The sequence below is a fragment of the Bufo bufo genome, chromosome 6, assembly GCF_905171765.1.
Source record: "Bufo bufo chromosome 6, aBufBuf1.1, whole genome shotgun sequence".
Lineage (NCBI taxonomy): Eukaryota > Metazoa > Chordata > Amphibia > Anura > Bufonidae > Bufo > Bufo bufo.
The window spans coordinates 38261951-38280823 of NC_053394.1; the positions used below are offsets into that span (position 1 = coordinate 38261951).

The window sequence follows — 18873 nt, forward strand, 5'->3', positions numbered from 1 at the left end:
GGAGGGCACTCAATTATTAGGAAGTCAAATGGAGATTAGACACATTTATTAGAATAAAAAATGTATTTATTAGAATAAAAAATATATAAAAAAATAGTAATAAAAGCTAAGCGGTCTTTACAAAACACTAGACTGTGGTCTCAATGGTACTAATACCCTATTTCAGGGAAATCCTTCTGTGGATTCTTGTGTAGATGGTCCACGTGGATATCAGTGCCCCCCCCCCCTTGATATGGGGTAGGAATTTGCTGCTATAATGAGCACTATCTCCACCAGGAGCATAAACCCAGTGTTAATCACAGAGGATAATTGGATTGGAATTATTACTAGTATACAGTATAGCGAAGATGAAGACATATTTTTTTTAAATTGCATTGTACTCATTTTGAGCTAAAAATCTTTTTTTCAATTGGTCTTTATTAAACATTTGGAGCTATTTTTCTGTACAGAGCTGAGATGCTGTAGTAGAAGCCTTTAGATTTTCTCTCTTTTCCGTCAGTTGGGGAGCTGACAGGCTCCATATCTGTGCTCTCTGACATTATAAACAACCATCAAAGCTCAATTCTTAGGGTTCATGCACATGACCGTATGTATTTTGCGGTCCACAAAACACGAATCTGCAAAAAATACGGATGATGTTCGTGTTCATTCCGTATTTTGCGGAACAGAACAGCTGGACCCTAATAGAACAGTACTATCCTTGTCCGTAATGTGGACAATAATAGGACATGTTCTATTTTTTTGTGGAACGACCATGCAGACATATGGAAACAGAATGCACACAGAGTAACTTCCATTTTTTTGTGGACCCATTGAAATGAATACATTCGTGTGCATGAGCCCTTACTGATAAGAATGTGGCTTAAATAAGTGTTGATGACCCCTTTGTACATTAGACAATAAGGTTTATTAGATGACTGGCTCAAAGTGAAAGTTCGTCACACAGTTAGAAAAACAGTTAACCCTTTGTGACAGAACTGCTCAATATCTTTAATAAAGGCCAATTGAAAATATGATTTTTAGCCAAAAACGAGTAAAATGCAATCATAAAAATTGCTTCCGAAGGTGTACATGGCCTTTAATAATGCGAGATTTTGGTGATAACTCATTTCACCTCGCCGGAGCCCATACATTTGAATACTGTACGGAGACTAATCTAGGGTCCAAAGCTCGCTTCACTCAAAACTAGTTATAAATGGCACATGGTAGGTGGGATCCCTGGTACAGATTTATCAATGGGCCAAGAGAGCTCGAACATACACCTCTGTGCCCCATAACAGATGTATACCGGATTCAGAGAGCTCATGTACATTAAACCATCAGCAGATCCCACTGAAAATGATGAGATTGGCCCACAGTGATGTAAAGTCACAGTGTGGCACTTTTCAGTTTGCACTTATCAAACCTAACACTAGGTGGCAGCAGTTACACACCTAAAGCCATAGTGAGTGGCGACTGATTACTCAGCGAAAAATTACATTTGCGTTTCTCCACTTTCTTGATGATTGAGATTTCCTGGCAAGATTTACCTTTTAAAATTAAATTTCACAGGTGGCTTAATACTTATATCTACTAACTTATATCTAATATATAAGGATTACATCGCTGACACATAGTATTTGGAATATTGTTTGATGTTGGCAACGTTTCAACATGTGTTACAACAAACATCCATTGTTCTGTGAGCTGGAAATGATTACGATTCGAGATGAGCGAATTTCCGCTTATGAAATTGGTTCACACTTTGTTGGTTAAAGGTGAATTGCGTTATGGAGTCGTTACCACGCACCATAACGCAATTCTATGACGGAATGCATAACGGAATGCCTTTAGAGGCATTCCTTTATTCATTACGTCATGATAGAAGTCTATGGGCTGCATAACGGATCCATCCTGTTTCAGTTATGCAGGAGAGGACTAACGCAATTCACCTTTAACCAACAAACGAAGTGTGAACGAATTTCAAAATATGAAATTCGCTCATCTCTAATTACGATGCCAGAAATATGATGTGCCTGCTTTGATGTGCACCTCCGACACTAGGGGTAACTTTGTTTTAGGAAAAGGGAACTGAATGGATTTTTAAAAGAATTTATCAAATGTTTCTGTGTTCTTATCAGCTATAGGAAGATATATATAAAAACTAGTATGTCACTTTCTTTGCCTTTGAACACTGCATCGATCCTCTGCTGGATACAATGAGTGTTGCTGAGTAGTGTTGAGCGAGCATGCTCGGCCGGACAGCAGTTTGGCTCAAGCATCGCTATGCTCGGCACATTGGTGTTCAGCCGAATACTGTGTATGCTCGAGCACAATTGAAAACAAAATCAATGGAAGACCTGAGCAGTAAGTCTGGTTCACAGAAAAAGGTTAGAAATTGATGGAAACACCACCAAAATGGTTCAAAAACAGCATGGGGAGGACATCTGGATGCATCTTGGACTCCCATTACCTATGACATACAATAGACAACCACACAAAGGCTGTATGCCAAAAGCTGGGTATGTGCAAGCCAACAATCTATCCATCAGACAGATACAGTCAGCATACCTTACAATGGCAGCCTTGTGCACTATGAGATATTCCAAACCAGCTCTCATCTGACTGAGAGCCAGTAAGCCTCAAAGTTGCTTCATAACTGTTGGATAGCTTGGGTGGACCTGCGCACCTAGATCATTATCATTAGGGTGACAACGTTTTCTGATTGTCCTAACATAATATTCAATAACCTTTCTATACAGTTTTGTCATGTAAACTAATTTGCATAATTGTGGGCATATGCAAATTAGCCGAATCTGCTTGTTTTTCAGCTGAAACACCATTTGCGATAAAAATTCGCGATTAGAATATCCGCGATCAACAGCACCAGCACAAGACTATGAATCCAATAGATGGCGCTGTTCATGACTCGGGAACAGTGCCATCTATTGGTTTCAGAGTCCTTTTTTTTTATATACATTTTTAGGTTTTGATATCATTTGCACATTTACATTCAAAGGTACATATTGGCTCAAATTACAGGGCATATTCCTTTTTTACAGATATGTGCAGTGAAAACAAAGATAAAACACATATAAACAGTGCAATAATCCTTTCCCTAAACATTTCCCTCCCCCCTTCTATACAGGTGATGTGGTTTAAAGTTTTCTTTTTATTATAGGTATTCCTGGAGGTGTACAGTGTCTCATTTCGGAGTTCATGTGGATTTATTGTCGTGTAGTCTTATGGTTGTGCGTCTTTATGTAAGGGTTGATGATGCTTTATATGTTATTGGTTTCATAGTCTTATGACAAGACTATGAATAAAATAGATGGCGCTGTTCATGAGTAGTCTAGATCGCGAATATTGTAATAGCAAATTTTTATCGCAAATTTTCCATGCAAATGGTTTTTCAGCTGAAAAACAAGGCAGATTCTGCTCATTTGCATGTCTTTCCCATATGCCCATGTTTATGCAAATGAGTTTACATGACAAAACTGTATAGAAAGGTTATTGAATATTATGTTAGGACAATCAGAAAACTTTGTCACCATAATGAAAATGATCTAGGTGTGCAGGTCCACCCAAGCCATCCAATAGATATGAAGCAATTTTGAGGCTTACTGACTGTCAGATGAGAGCTGGTTTTGAATGTCTCATAGTGCACAAGGCTGCCATTGTAAGGTGTACTGACTGTATCTGTCTAATGGATGGATTGTTGGCTAGCACATACCTGGCTTTTGGCATACAGTTGCAAGAAAAAGTATGTGAACCCTTTGGAATGATATGGATTTCTGCACAAATTAGTCATAAAATGTGATCTGATCTTCATCTAAGTCACAACAATAGACAATCACAGTCTGCTTAAACTAATAACACACAAAGAATTAAATGTTACCATGTTTTTATTGAACACACCATGTAAACATTCACAGTGCAGGTGGAAACAGTATGTGAACCCTTGGATTTAATAACTGGTTGAACCTCCTTTGGCAGCAATAACTTCAACTAAACGTTTCCTGTAGTTGCAGACCAGACGTGCACAACGGTCAGGAGTAATTCTTGACCATTCTTCTTTACAGAACTGTTTCAGTTCAGCAATATTCTTGGGATGTCTGGTGTGAATCGCTTTCTTGAGGTCATGCCACAGCATCTCAATCAGGTTGAGGTCAGGACTCTGACTGGGCCACTCCAGAAGGCGTATTTTCGTCTGTTTAAGCCATTCTGTTGTTGATTTACTTCTATGCTTTGGGTCGTTGTCCTGGTGCAACACGCATCTTCTGTTGAGCTTCAGCTGGTGAACAGATGGCCTTAAGTTCTCCTGCAAAATGTCTTGATAAACCTTGGAATTAATTTTTCCTTCGATGATAGCAATCCGTCCAGGCCCTGACGCAGCAAAGCAGCCCCAAACCATGATGCCCGCACCACCATACTTCACAGTTAGCATGAGGTTTTGATGTTAGTGTGCTGTGCCTCTTTTTCTCCACACATAGTGTTGTGTGTTTCTTCCAAACAACTCAACTTTGGTTTCATCTGTCCACAGAATATTTTGCCAGTACTGCTGTGGAACATCCAGGTGCTCTTGTGCAAACTGTAAACATGCAGCAATGTTTTTTTTTGGACAGCAGTGGCTTCCTCTGTGGTATCCTCCCATGAAATCCATTCTTGTTTAGTGTTTTATGTATCGTAGATTCGCTTACAGGGATGTTAGCATATGCTAGAGACATTTGTAATCTTTAGCTGACACTCTAGGATTCTTCTTCACCTCATTGAGCAGTCTGCGCTGTGCTCTTGCAGTCATCTTTACAGGACGGCCACTCCTAGGGAGAGTAGCAGCAATGCTGAACTTTATCCATTTATAGACAATTTGTCTTACCGTGGACTGATGAACAGCAAGGCATTTGGAGATACTTTTATGACCCTTTCCAGCTTTATGCAAGTCAACAATTCTTAATCATAGGTCTTCTGAGAGCTCTTTTGTGCGAGGCATCATTCACATCAGGCAACACTTCTTGTGAAAAGCAAACCCAGAACTGGTGTGTGTTTTTTTTATAGGGCAGGGCAGCTGTAACCAACACCTCCAATCTCATCTCATTGATTGGACTCCAGTTGGCTGACACCTCACTCCAATTAGCTCTTGGAGATGTCATTAGTCTGGGGGTTCACTTACTTTTTCCTCCTGCACTGTGAATGTTTACATGGTGTGTTCAATAAAAACATGGTAACATTTAATTATTTGTGTGTTATTAGTTTAAGCAGACTGTGATTGTCTATTGTTGTGACTTAGATGAAGATCAGATCACATTTTATGACCAATTTGTGCAGAAATCCATATCATTCCAAAGGGTTCACATACTTTTTCTTGCAACTGTATAGCTTTTGTATGGTTGTCTATTGTATGTCATAGGTATTAGGAGTCCAAGATGCATCCAGATGTCCTCCCAGTGCTGTTTCCAAACCATGTTGATGGTGTTGCCATCAATTTTTAACCTTTTTATGTAAGGCCTCATGCACACGGCCGTTGTTCAATGGGGCCGCAAAAGATGCGGACAGCACTCCGTGTGCTGTCCGCATCCGTTCCGCGGCCCCGCAAAAAAAATATAACCTGTCCTATTCTTGTCCGCAAAACGGACAAGAATAGGCAGTTATATCAATGGCCGCCCGTTTCGTTCCGCAAATTGCGGAAGGCCCACGGCGGCTTCCGTTTTTTGCAGACCGCAAAAAACAGCACGGTCGTGTGCATGTAGCCTTAACCAGACACCCTCTTCTTTTCAAAGCAGGGGGTGCCTGGTTTAATGCTTGGGTTCTCCCATTGACTTCCATTGTGCTTGGGTGCTCGATCAACACTATTGCGGAGTCATATTCGAGGGCACTATGAAACAAATCTGCCTCTCAATAAACAATGTGGTATGTGCGACAAAAATAATCCAGTAATCTAGGCAATAATAGGGGCATATAGTTGCACGTGTGCTGTGTAAATGTGATCGTCCTATCTCCATCCACAGCACTATCTGCAGCTACTATTATTTACAGGTGCTAGTTGTATCTATTTGATTTGCTTAAATAATTCATAGGAATTGGAAGACAGTATCATCTGGGCCTACATCATTGAAAAGGAGGCAGTACTATCTGTGCCTTCATCATTTATAGGAATAGACAGGACGGCAGTACTGTCTGTGACTATCATTTACAGGGAGGCAGTACTATCTGTGCCTTCATCATTTACAGGAATAGACCGAAAGGTAGTACTGCCTGTGACTATCATTTACAGAGACTGGAAGGTCGTACTATCTGTGCCTTCATCATTTACAGGGAGGGAGTACTATCTTTACCTACATTTATAGGAATAGACAGGAAGGCAGCACTATCTGTGCCTAGATCATTTACAAGAAGAGACAGGTAGGCAGTACTATCTGTGCTGACATCATTTACATGAATAAATAGAAAGGCAATACGATCTGTGTTTACATCATTGACTTAGAGAGAAAAAGTGCTGTCTGTGTCTAAACCAGTCACATGGAGAAACAAGAAGGCAGTACTATATGTGCCTACATTATTTACAAGGAGAGACAGGGAGGTAGTCAGGGATGGACTGGGACAATAAAGTGGCCCTGGACTTCAGCCAGACCGGCCCACTTTATTTTTCCCAAACACACTCAAAAAAAAAACATAAGTAAAAACATTCCACTGTAAGTATAAACAGGTTTTTTATTTTTACTCTTAATTTAGAAAAAAAAAAAATGCTCATCCACAGATCCCCCCCATAACAGTGTCATCCACAGATCCCCCCCATAATAGTGTCATCCACAGATCCCCCCCATAATAGTGTCATCCACAGAACACTGTTATGGAGGGGGATCTGTGGATGACATTGTCATGGGGTGGATCTGTGGATGACACATATAGCATAAGATGTTATATACGGTATGTATCATCCACAGATACCCCTCCATAAGGGTGCCATCCACAGATCCCCTTCCATAACGGTGCCATCCACAGATCCCCCTCCATAAGTGTCATCCACAGATCCCCCTCCATAATGGTGCCATCCACAGATCCCCCCCCCCCCATAAGTGTCATCCACATGACAGACCCCCCCCCATAAGTGCCATCCACAGATCTCCCCCTCCCTATAACAGTGCCGTCATCCATAGATCCCCCTCCCCGCCACTCACAGTAGTATACATTAATAAATCGGTATCCTGGCTGCAGGCTGCAGACAGTAACTTTAATTTTTTTTAACACAGCGCTCATCTCTTTACTACCTTACATTCAGCTCCCGCCTCCAGCCTCCAGTAACAAGTGCGGGCGGCAGCGCTCACTCACTGACGTCACGCGCCTGCGCCGCCTAGTGGGAGGAGCAGGCGTGTGACGTCAGTGAGTGAGCGCCGCCCCCACACTGCCTGCTGTTACTGGAGCTGAGTCAGTGTAAGATAGTAAAGAGATGAGCGCTGATTTTAAACTTAGTTAACACACTGACAGCAAAAAAATTAAAATGGCTCGGGACCGGCCGGGCCCCCCCGGGGTCCGGGCCCCTTACTGGGGTATCGGCTTTACCCCCCTGATGGCGGCCCTGGCCGGCCCATGATTCTCCCGGTACTCCCGATGGCCAGTCCATCGCTGGAGGTAGTAAGGAAATACTGTTAGTGCCTATATCATTGGCATGTAGAAACCTAGCGGAAGCACTATATGTGCCTATGTCAGTCATAGAGAAGGACTGGAGTAAATACTGTTTGTGCCTTCAGCATTTATACGAAGAGACAAGGAATGAGTACTGTCTGTGTCCTCAACATTTACAGGGAGAAGCAAGGAGAGAGTACTGTAGGTGCCTCCATTATTCACAAGGAGGCAGTGCTGTGTGTGGCTACATCAATCATAGGGAGGCAGTGAGGAAATATTGTTTCATGTGAGACAAGGAGGCAGTACTATATGTGCTTACATAATTTATATGGAGCGATAAGGAGACGGTAACATCTGTGACAACATTATTTACAGGGATAGATGGGAGGTAACAAAATATTACATCATTTTGAAGGCAAATGGACATCCTTGACATGCATATTCGGGTACACGTGGCAGGTTACAACAGCAGTTTGGCTGCTGTAATGCAAATTATATCACTGCCTTGCAGTCCGTTGGCCTTTCACTTAGTTTACTTTTCCTTCTGTAGGACCCGGTGCTGTTCTCTGGGACACTGAGGATGAATTTGGACCCGTTCGATCAGTACACGGATGAAGAAGTCTGGAAAGCTCTTGAACTCTCTCACCTCAAGCCATATGTAGAAGAGCTGCAGGAAAAGCTCTTCTACGAAGTAAGTGAAGGAGGAGAGAACCTAAGGTAAGAGCACAGCCGCACTGAGGAGTCTCCTGTCTTGTGTTAATCACAGCAGGCTCCTTCTGACATGGAGAAATCCTGAGACATATTTTGCCTAAACTCCTGTCTGAATGTTGCTTATGGCACAATGAGATGAAGCAGATTTCTTAGTTACACACCAGACAGGACTTTCACACTTGTGTTGCTGGATTCCGGCAATCTGTAGGCAAACGGACAGCATTTGTAGACGGATGCGGATCCGTCTTACAATTGCATTGCAATACCGGATCCAACTCTCCAGATGTCATCCGGAAAAATGGATTCTGTGTTTATCTTCATCCGTTTTGCCGGAACACTTGGGGGGGGGGGGATCCGGCGTTAATGCATTTCAATGTAAAATAATGCCGGATCCGGAATTCCAGCAAGTGTTCCGGAATTTTGGACGAAGAAACTATGCTGCGGTGTATTCTCCATACAAAAACTGTACAGTGACTGAACTGAAGACATCCTGAACGGATTGCTCTCCATTCAGAATGCATTAGGATAAAACTGATCAGTTTTTTTTTCTGGTATTGAGCCCCTAGGACGGCATTCAATACTGGAAAATTTTAACGCAAGTGTGAAAGTAGCCTAATACTGTTATTATCCATAGTTCAAGTCCTGAGGGGGCAGAGCATGACACAAGGATTCTCTATTTGGTGTCTGGCACTGCCCCTCGGGCCCTGCACTATGTGCAATACAACGTATCGTTTTTTTTCATGGAGTATTCATTTACATTATCATTTTGTACAAGTTGTTATTACTGATTGAGGATTCGCATTGTCTTGCATTTCCCTCACAAATGTTGTTGTGTGCAGTGTCGGGCAGAGGCAGCTGGTGTGTCTGGCTCGAGCGCTACTTCGCAAATCCAAGATCCTCATTATGGATGAAGCGACGGCCGCCGTGGATCTGGAGACGGATAATTTAATCCAGAGGACCATACGCAGCGAATTTGCAGACTGCACAGTGTTGACCATTGCACATCGGCTGCACACCATCATGGACAGTAACAAGTGAGGACAATGCTCATCACCCCCTTCTCCTTAGGCACAGAGTCAAAATGAACCTAGAACATAGTCGAGGGCATGACTTTTATTTTGGGTTTTCAGACATGTTGATGTCCATGGTGGACAAAGCAAAATGCCACTCTGCAAATGTATAGACATCCCACACAATTTGTCAGACAACTCAGAAGTTCGTATACAATGAGCTCCCTCTAGTGGTTACAGGGGTTTTCCAGAATCAGAATACTGATGGCCTATCTTCAGTACTCTCTCTACAACACCCTTGAGGTTGGACTCTTGGCTTCCCACCGAATGGCTGTGGCAAGTGGCATAACTACCATGAAGGCAGACCATGTGACTGCTATGGTGGCCCAGGGTGAGATGGTGCCCTGGGCTGAACTCCTTCTTCAAGTGGTGGCTTCAAGTAAATTCCTTGAACCTAAGTGCAAAGAGATTCTTACAACTTCCATTGAGTGCAGTTAGCAGCAATATAAATTCCTAAATACTGAGCTCCCCCTACTGGTGTCTGCAGGAAGACAGTTTTTTAATATACTACAGTATGTGAGGGGAAACAGAAGGTTTAGAGCTGTGTGGAGGAGATGTATTTAGACTTGTGCAGGTAGATCAGGCATCCTCAAACTGCGGCCCTCCAGCTGTTGCAAAACTACAACTCCCAGCATGCCCGAACAGCCTACAGGTATTAGCCTAAAGCAGGGCATTGTGGGAGTTGTAGTTTTACAACAGCTGGAGGACCGCAGTTTGAGGATGCCTGAGGTAGATGGACTGATGTAAACTATCAAGAAGCCACAGCACTCGCAAGATTGAGACCCCCGCCCCCCCCCAGTAATCTGATATTTATGGCCTACAGTGATGAAGCAGAGGACTGTGTATACCTGACTTCACTGCCCATGTGCAGTGCAGCACGCAGTGAAGTGAGGTGTATTGTCCTCAGCACTGTGCGAATGGGCCCAATGCAGCTGGACAAGAGTCCTGGACTCCTCTTCAATTTGAATTTCATTTGCGGTACTATTTACAGGGATGAATGGGTTTGTCATTGGCAGACTGGGGGATGCTAAACCCCAGCTCAGAACTTTGGTTTAGTGGCCTCAAACCAGGTGACATGTGGCCTTTGAGTAACTTTAATGGTGGAGAATGGGCTGTGACTCAGGATAAGTCATTCACAGGATACAGCACTTTCTCCTCAAGAGCTGCATTCAGCTACACAACAAATGGAGGAAGCCGTTCACCACTGGGTCCCCCTCCTACCAAAGCAGGTGTTTGTCCTGCCTGTATGGTCAGGGGCGGATTGGCCACAGACCTTACAGGCAAATTTCCTGGTGGGTCGATGCCCAGGGGGAGCCTGAGTCCTCCTCACAGTGGAAGTTTTTGGGGATGTATTTTGTGATGGGCTGTGGTATTTGGCTCTGTTGGGGTGGTATAATGTGCCACAATATGGTGTTGCTGGCTCTGCCTTCCATCAGTTTGGATCAGACTTCAAAATGGGGCCACTTTCAGTTCCAAGTCTACCCCTGCGTATGGTAGATAGGCCATTGCCTTGTTCACGTTACAAAAACTGAAAAATACAGCCCTGTAGAGATCATTGTAATCAGGGAGTTCAGCTCTGCTGTGATGGATGTGTCTGTTCAGTGCCGACCAGTCCTATATAATCCATATCAGTTGCAGGAATTCATAGTATTTTTGTCTTTTTCGTTTGCAGGGTCATGGTGTTGGACTCGGGAAAGATAATAGAATATGGAAGTCCGAATGACCTCCTGGTGAGAAAAGGACACTTTGCCTCTATGGCCAGAGATGCTGGTATTGAAAGCACCAACATCACATCACTGTGAGATCTGAAGGATCTAGATGTGTGTGATGAGACCTCGGCACGGACTCTCTTAAGACTCTCTGAGCATCGACTACAGCCAACCCAAGACAAGTCATGAAGCACTGTGAACTTTGGGAACGTTGATTGCAAAGAGGTATCGCCCAAGGAAGTGGAAGTGGCTCCTTTTTAACAATCCTTGGGACATGACAAGGGAAAATTGCCAAGCCAGATATCCATCCGTAGACAGCTGTTTTGGGGTACTTGCCCCTCATCAGTATGGAGTAGGATTCTGGCTGAGTGAGATGCCTTGGATGCAGCTTAGGCCACTTTCACACTTGTGGTGTTAATTCCGGTATTGAGGATCTCAATACCAGAATTAAACAGACCCGTTTTGATTTTGCACATCAGGATGCATCCGTTCCGTGAGGACGCGGTTGGGTGTGAAATCAAAAAACGGGAAAAAAACGGATTAGTCACTAAATACATTGAAAGTCAATGGGTGACAGATCCAATTTTTTTTTTTTAGGCTCTTAAAAAAACTGATCTGTCACCATTGACCTACATTGGTTTCAGTGCCGGATCCGTTTTCTTGACCAGACACAAAACCGCAGGTTGCAGTGGTTTTGTTTCCGGTCGCAAAACGAAATGCTGCCGAAACTGACATCCTGATGCATCGGATCTCTTCCATTCAGAATGAATAAGGACTAACGGAAAAAAAAAATTATTTGGTATTGAGATCCTCTGCTGGATCTCAATACCGGAAAACAACGCAAGTGTGAAAGTAGCCTAAGGCAGGTTTCCTGCTGTGTATGGAGGCAGTACTCTATGGGAAAATAATATACAAAGAGGAATCTCCCCCCCCCCCCCCAAAAAAAAAATCTCACTAGCGCCACCTTGTGGAAGTGTCTCCCTAAGAGTCAAAATCCAGCCTTCTAACAAGCCTTGGGACATGACAATGGAAAATAGCCAATAATAGAAAACAGCCCTTTAAGGAGACCCAGCACCGCACCTAAACTGCATCTAAGGCATTGCACCCAGCCAGCCAGAATCCAGCTCTATACTGATGAGGGGGCAAGCACCTTAAAACAGCTATCTGCACATGGGTATTTGACTTGGCACCACCATCTCTTATATCGGTGATCTCCAAACGGTCACTAAACAGCCATAGTCTAGAATTTAAAGTAATTTTGTCACCAGACAGATCATTTAAAGGGATTGTCCAGTTTAGGACCCTCATCTATTAACTGCAAGAAGCATCTCTCTTGCTCTGGAGGACCTGTTATAGCCATGCAGGGCCGCTGATAGGCCAGTACAGCTGGCCCAGTTGTACCGGGCCCGGCTGGCAGGGGGGCCCGGGCAGCCTCGACATAACCAATTAATGTTTTAAAAAAAAAAAAAAAAACCTCCACAGCCCTGACCGCTAGTCAAACGCCGTCGTACCCCCCCCCCTGCTTTCTACGTTTTTTTTTTTTTTTTTTTAAATCGCCGCTCAGTACCTGCCTGCTTGCTCCGTTTGTATGTGGCAGCAGGTAGGGACTATTTCCTCTGTTTCGGGCGCGGAAGAGTATCTCTTCTCTTCTCTCTCCCGCGCCCGCTCCTCTGCTCTGCTCAGTCTGCTCTGCAGAATCAAGTCCCGGCCAGCTTGTCGGCTGTTTTTTTTCTCATGGGGGTCATGTGCTGCGTGGGGCTGGCCTGTCTGGGATCGTCTAGAAGTCCCGCCTCCGCACATGACCGCTATATGCCCAATCACAGCGCGACGGGAAATACGGACCATGGTGGCGGGAGACAATCAGAGTGTGAGCCGCAAGAGCTGCGGTCTTCCCCTCCGCCTGTCTCTCTGCTCTGTGTCCCTCGGCGGCAGAGGGGCAGGGCAACTCTGTTCTAAGAGATGGGAGCATGGATGATGGAGGTGCAGTCTTACACCATGGAGCGGGCTGCAGGTGGATGGCGCAGGCGGGGAGTCGGGACAGAGGTAAGGAGGACGGGTTTGAACCGAGCTGTGGGGAGGGGGTGTGTGAGTAGTGCAGGAAGTAGGACGCTTACTGTAGGAGTCAGGGGGGTCAGCGTCTCTGTCAGGTGGGGGTCAGGTGGGGGTCAGCGTCTGTGTTATTTTGGATAATAAAACTTATAACTGGCTGGAGAAAAATAAATATCAATTGTAGACAAATCTGCATGTTGTTTCAAGGCGGCGTCTGGGGAGGGGCCAAGGGCGGGGCCAGGGGTGTGGCTGAAGGAGGGATCAGGGGGTGGAGCTGAAGGGGGCCCCGTCATGTATGCTGTACGGGGCCCCATGATTTCTATCAGCGGCCCTGTAGCCATGCATTAAACAGGCAGCTCACTGATTTCAGTTGGAAAGGTGTAATGCTTCACTTTTCCTGTAGAGGCACTGCAGGCAAACTGAACACTTGTTGCTGGATTACCATCGGAGGCCCCGTCTAATAAAATGAAATTGTCCAAATCCGATGACTTTAGTGCTACCACAGCAGCAAGGAAATAGCCCCCTGCTCCTGTGTTGGGGGGCGGTTATGCTCATTATCTTATTTCTGTTTGTTCTCTTAAAGGGAACCTGGTTTGGGGCCCCTAAACCACTAGCAATGCTTTTATGCAGCTGTGGTTTAGGGTTCCAAGCCTGTACATAGCAAACCCACCCAGCCCCACAAGGAATAGTAAATGAAATAAAAAATTACTGGAAGAGTCCAGGACTCTTTTCCAGCAGCATCAGACGCAAGCACACTACGCCAATAATAACAGGGACGTTATACATAGCTTCACTACACCTCAAGCAAAGATTCATCAGAGCAAAGCTCATGCACCTAAAGTCCTGGAACCTTTCCTAGTAAGGGCGGGTTCGCATTGGCGTTACGGAATTCCATTATAGGTTCCGTTATAACTTGACAGGACTATTTATTCCGTCATGTATAAACAGAAACAAACTGAACCGTTGTATCCCCATAGACTTATTAGGACAGAGCAAAACGGAATACCTCTTAAAGGATTCCGTTTTGCATTCCATCCTAAAACTGTTATATTCCGTTAATGGAATTCTCGCCTAAGTTTGAACTTCATTTACTTTCTTTTGTGGGGGCAAGTAGGTTTTCCATGGGTAGGTTTGGGACCCTAAACCCCAGCTGCATAATGGTATGCTGATGGTCTAGTGGCCCCAAACCAGGTGACCATTTCCCTTGGACGGCAATTTTTGTAACTTTAATATGCATGTATTTATGGCTGAACAACACTTTTTTGCAACAGTTTATTAAAAATTTTGCACCATTTGGTTTCTGTCCTCTCCTGAATGATCTTCTAAGGTTTGTTTCATATTTGCCGATCCGGCAGGCTGTTCAGCCTGCCATATCTGGCATTGCCGGATGCTGTCAGGCTGACCAGGCAAATACCACTGCATGCAGCATTTTTTTTTGTCCGTCCGATTTCCGTTATTCTATGCCACAACGTGTGAAACAGGCCTAAGCTGACCAAATAATACAAACGCACAACGTCATCAACATAGCTGAGGTTTATTGGTTCCGTTATAGCATTGCACAATAGAATCAAACTTTATTTTCCTCACTGAACCACAGCCTCTAGAAATGAGCAGGATCCCCCCCAATCCCCCCCCGCAAAGTATCCTCCTCCTCTCCTGCTTCCAGGAAAAAATAATAAAATACACAACAGTATAAAACAAAATACACAAAATGTATCATACAACATTTGTTCTGAACGTAAAACGGCATCGATAAAAAGAACTCGCATCCCCTAAAAAGGTGCCTATGTGGAAATGTGCAAAGGCTAGGTCTGTAAAAACACATTTATACAATGAGAAAAATAAAACACGTAAGGATACAGCGCGGATATTTCACTCCCTTCAGTAGTCAGGTCTGAACGGCCATCCTGTTACTTGCTACAAGTGTCAGGTCTGTGTGATACACATAGTATATAATGCTTCATTTCATAGGAAATCGTAGATTCTACAAAAGTCTCTTGCCTGAACCTCTTCCAGGCTGAAAAGGACCAGTCAATGCAAAAAAAATAAAAAAATCCTCAAAAGAACGGAAGAGCCCAGACGTCAGCGGAGTGCCATGATGGCTTGAAATCTTGGTAGGACAGGAGCCTCTATAACCTTTAAAGCCTCATGCAGACGTCCGTGGAACACGGTCCATGAGACACCGGACTGGCATCCAGGAGCGCACGGCGTCATTGGTTGCTATGACGCCGTGCGCTTTGTGCCGCAGCACAGTAATACTGTGGAAAGCCGATAGCTGCGGCATGGAAGGGGTTAAACGTCTGCCATCGTAGATCATACGAGTGTATTACTGTAAAGCAGCACGGGGCGCACGGCATCCTAGCAACCAATGACGCCGTGCGCTCCTGCACTAAGCAGGATGCCAGTCCGGTATCTCACGGACGTGTGCATGAGGCTGGGGTGGGATGGTGACTTGAAAAGCAGGACTGTAGGTGCCATCTCACAGGCCCATAGGAGTAAATGTGCCACTTAAAGAGGGCCCCCCCCCCCCCCAGGTACAGTGCCACTTTTGTGTGTGGCTGGGTCTGGTATTGCAGCTCACTTTGAAAGTTGTAATACCTGCCACTGACATCGGTGGTGGCTTTTTTTTTTTATGAGCCCCCCTTTAATAAGAACCCTTGACATGTTGGTAGCACCACATTCTAGGTGACCACAGCCTTAATGAACTTCAGCTTTGGGTTAGGGAGGAGACCTCCATTTATTCCGATGGACCATGTGAATGGCATAAGCAGCACGTGGGGGCGACATATGACTGAATTCGATCTCTTAAAGAAAGGGGTTGTACAGGATTTGAAAAACATGGCTGCTTTCTTCCAAAAACAGTGCCACACCTGTCCACAGGTTGTTAGATATATTGCAGCTCAATCCAATTTGTTTTAATGAAGCATAGCTGCAGTACCATATACAACCTGTGGATAGTTGTGGTGCTGTTTATGGACGAAAGCAGCCATGTTTTTCAAATCCTTTAAAGGGGTTGTCCAGAAATAGAAAAAAGCATTGCTGCTTTCCTCCAAAAACATCACCATCACTGTGTATTGCTGCTCGGCGCCATTGAAGCGGGACAGAGCTGCAATGCCGCATATAACCTGTGGACAGGGGTGGCGCTGTTTTTGGAAGGAAGCGGTCATGCTTTTCAAATCCTGTACTACCCCTTTAAGTGTGGTCCTTCATAGCCACCAGTGTTAATACCTCTACAAAAATTTAAAAAAGAACACAAAATTGGTAATACTGCTTTACAATCTGCAATCAGCACCACACACTGGAGAGAGCGTTGATCGGAACTCGTGGATGTTCCCTGAAAAGTCACCGCGTTACGGAAAATGTAAAGCAGAGATTTGTGTCCCCAAGAGAAAACCATTCTTAAATATCTCCATTTAAACAAAATTAAGAAATCATAAGTGCCACAACTCCCACCAAAGGAGTATCCACGATGGCTGGCGAGACCAGAGCGGGCATGTCCTCACCACTCTGACCTATCAGCCAATCAGAGCACAGCAAACTGTCTGACTATAAAAAAAAAAGATAATGCAATCCCATAAGTGTGTATTCCCTTAACTGCTTCCTTAAAGGGTTCCTCTGGGATTAGAGAAAACATGACTGATTTCTTCCAGTAATAGCGCCACGTCTGTCCGTGTCTGGTATTGCAGCTCAGCCCCATTTACTTCCATGGAGATGAGCTGCAATACCACACCCAACCTGTGGATGGGCTTGGAGCCATTACTTGAAGAAAGCATGTTTTTCTAATTTTATACAACCCCTTTAAAATGTCAACACGTAGAAACTAAGGAGTGAATGGCTCTGAATACTTTTGCAATGCAAAGATGAATAACCGGTTTGTTTAACTTTGCACCCAAAAGTCATAGGTTTAGTTGCGAGGCTGTGATATCTGGCGGTCAATAATTAATATCTATGGAACTTGGGCCCCAAATCTGTAACAGGCCCCCACCTATAGTGCCAACTATAATACTGGTACAACTACACCCCCTATAGCCACAGGCCAACAGGGCCTTGACTTGCAGGTTATACCAGCATTTGTGCTTGGTGGATCGCCAATGGTTGCCCATGTTCACTCCCTTAAACCAGTAGGCACCGGGATGACGGGGCCCATATCTGGCCAAACGATTGCCTTTAAACCACTTTCTCTTCGTACGGACGTCCTAGTGGATACCAAGTCCTACTATATAAAACCAGATTCTCTGTAAATAGTGTTCAAGTGATTTCAGCAGCACAAAAAAAATAATCATCAAAAAGTCATTTCAGAAAAAAAGGCACAGATGATGTCCTGGCCGAGATTCAATCTCACGTGTACTCCGTCTTCCGGATATAGTTGGATGGCACGTAGCCCCGTCTTCCTTCTACTTCAGCCAACCACCATTCGCTGTTTCCATTCATATCTCGAAATTCCAGGATCTTGACCCTTTGATTGGTGGTGACTGAGAGTTCGTTTGGAGAGCGCGCTTTAAATGAGTAAACTGCGTAATACACCTAAAAAGACAGGAACGCAATGAAGCGGCAGGAAAGGGTCTGTTCTTGTCCAGGAACAGCGCCACTCTTGTCGACAGGCTCTGTCTGGTAGTGCAGATTAGACCCATGTGGACTTAGCCTGTGGACAAAAAATGAGCCATTCTGGAAAAATCTCTTAAAAATCGTGTAGCAAATTTGTCTAATTACTAGTCGGGGTAAGTGAGCCAATATTGCAGGAAATTACTGTGGGAAAAACAGGATTAAGGCAGATGCAAAGTCCGATTGGATAGGATAAACTGTACTGTCACATGCCAGTGATATGGTAGAGACCCCGGTGTCCAGTGCCAGTGATATGGTAGAGACCCCGGTGTCCAGTGCCAGTGATATGGTAGAGACCCCGGTGTCCAGTGCCAGTGATATGGTAGAGACCCCGGTGTCCAGTGCCAGTGATATGGTAGAGACCCCGGTGTCCAGTGCCAGTGATATGGTAGAGACCCCGGTGTCCAGTGCCAGTGATATGGTAGAGACCCCGGTGTCCAGTGCCAGTGATATGGTAGAGACCCCGGTGTCCAGTGCCATTGATATGGTAGAGACCCCGGTGTCCAGTGCCATTGATATGGTAGAGACCCCGGTGTCCAGTGCCATTGATATGGTAGAGACCCCGGTGTCCAGTGCCATTGATATGGTAGAGACCCCGGTGTCCAGTGCCATTGATATGGTAGAGACCCCGGTGTCCAGTGCCATTGATATGGTAGAGACCCCGGTGTCCAGTGCCATTGATATGGTAGAGACCCCGGTGTCCAGTGCCATTGATATGGTAGAGACCCCGGTGTCCAGTGCCATTGATATGGTAGAGACCCCGGTGTCCAGTGCCATTGATATGGTAGAGACCCCGGTGTCCAGTGCCAGTGATATGGTAGAGACCCCGGTGTCCAGTGCCAGTGATATGGTAGAGACCCCGGTGTCCAGTGCCAGTGATATGGTAGAGACCCCGGTGTCCAGTGCCAGTGATATGGTAGAGACCCCGGTGTCCAGTGCCAGTGATATGGTAGAGACCCCGGTGTCCAGTGCCATTGATATGGTAGAGACCCCGGTGTCCAGTGCCATTGATATGGTAGAGACCCCGGTGTCCAGTGCCATTGATATGGTAGAGACCCCGGTGTCCAGTGCCATTGATATGGTAGAGACCCCGGTGTCCAGTGCCATTGATATGGTAGAGACCCCGGTGTCCA

At 44.9% G+C, this 18873-nt stretch overlaps 2 protein-coding genes across 6 annotated transcripts in view; one reads left to right on the forward strand and one right to left on the reverse strand.

Moving 5' to 3' along the window:
- Nucleotides 1-11346, forward strand: part of LOC121003105 (canalicular multispecific organic anion transporter 1-like) — a 56960-nt gene extending 45614 nt beyond the window's left edge. For both annotated transcript variants that reach the window (XM_040434683.1, XM_040434684.1), the window contains 3 exons: nt 8150-8316; nt 9150-9344; nt 11053-11346. In XM_040434683.1, the coding sequence (XP_040290617.1) occupies nt 8150-8316; nt 9150-9344; nt 11053-11182 (492 nt within the window). In that variant the 3' untranslated portion in view covers nt 11183-11346. The remainder of the gene's footprint in view (nt 1-8149; nt 8317-9149; nt 9345-11052) is intronic.
- Nucleotides 11347-15543: 4197 nt separating this feature from the next.
- The window catches only part of LOC121003102 (dynamin binding protein), a 123850-nt gene continuing 120520 nt past the window's right edge, over nt 15544-18873 (reverse strand). The window contains exon 14 of one of the 4 annotated variants that reach the window (XM_040434679.1): nt 15544-17662. In XM_040434679.1, the coding sequence (XP_040290613.1) occupies nt 17477-17662 (186 nt within the window). In that variant the 3' untranslated portion in view covers nt 15544-17476. The remainder of the gene's footprint in view (nt 17663-18873) is intronic. The other 3 variants (XM_040434676.1, XM_040434677.1, XM_040434678.1) reach the window with 3 other exon arrangements.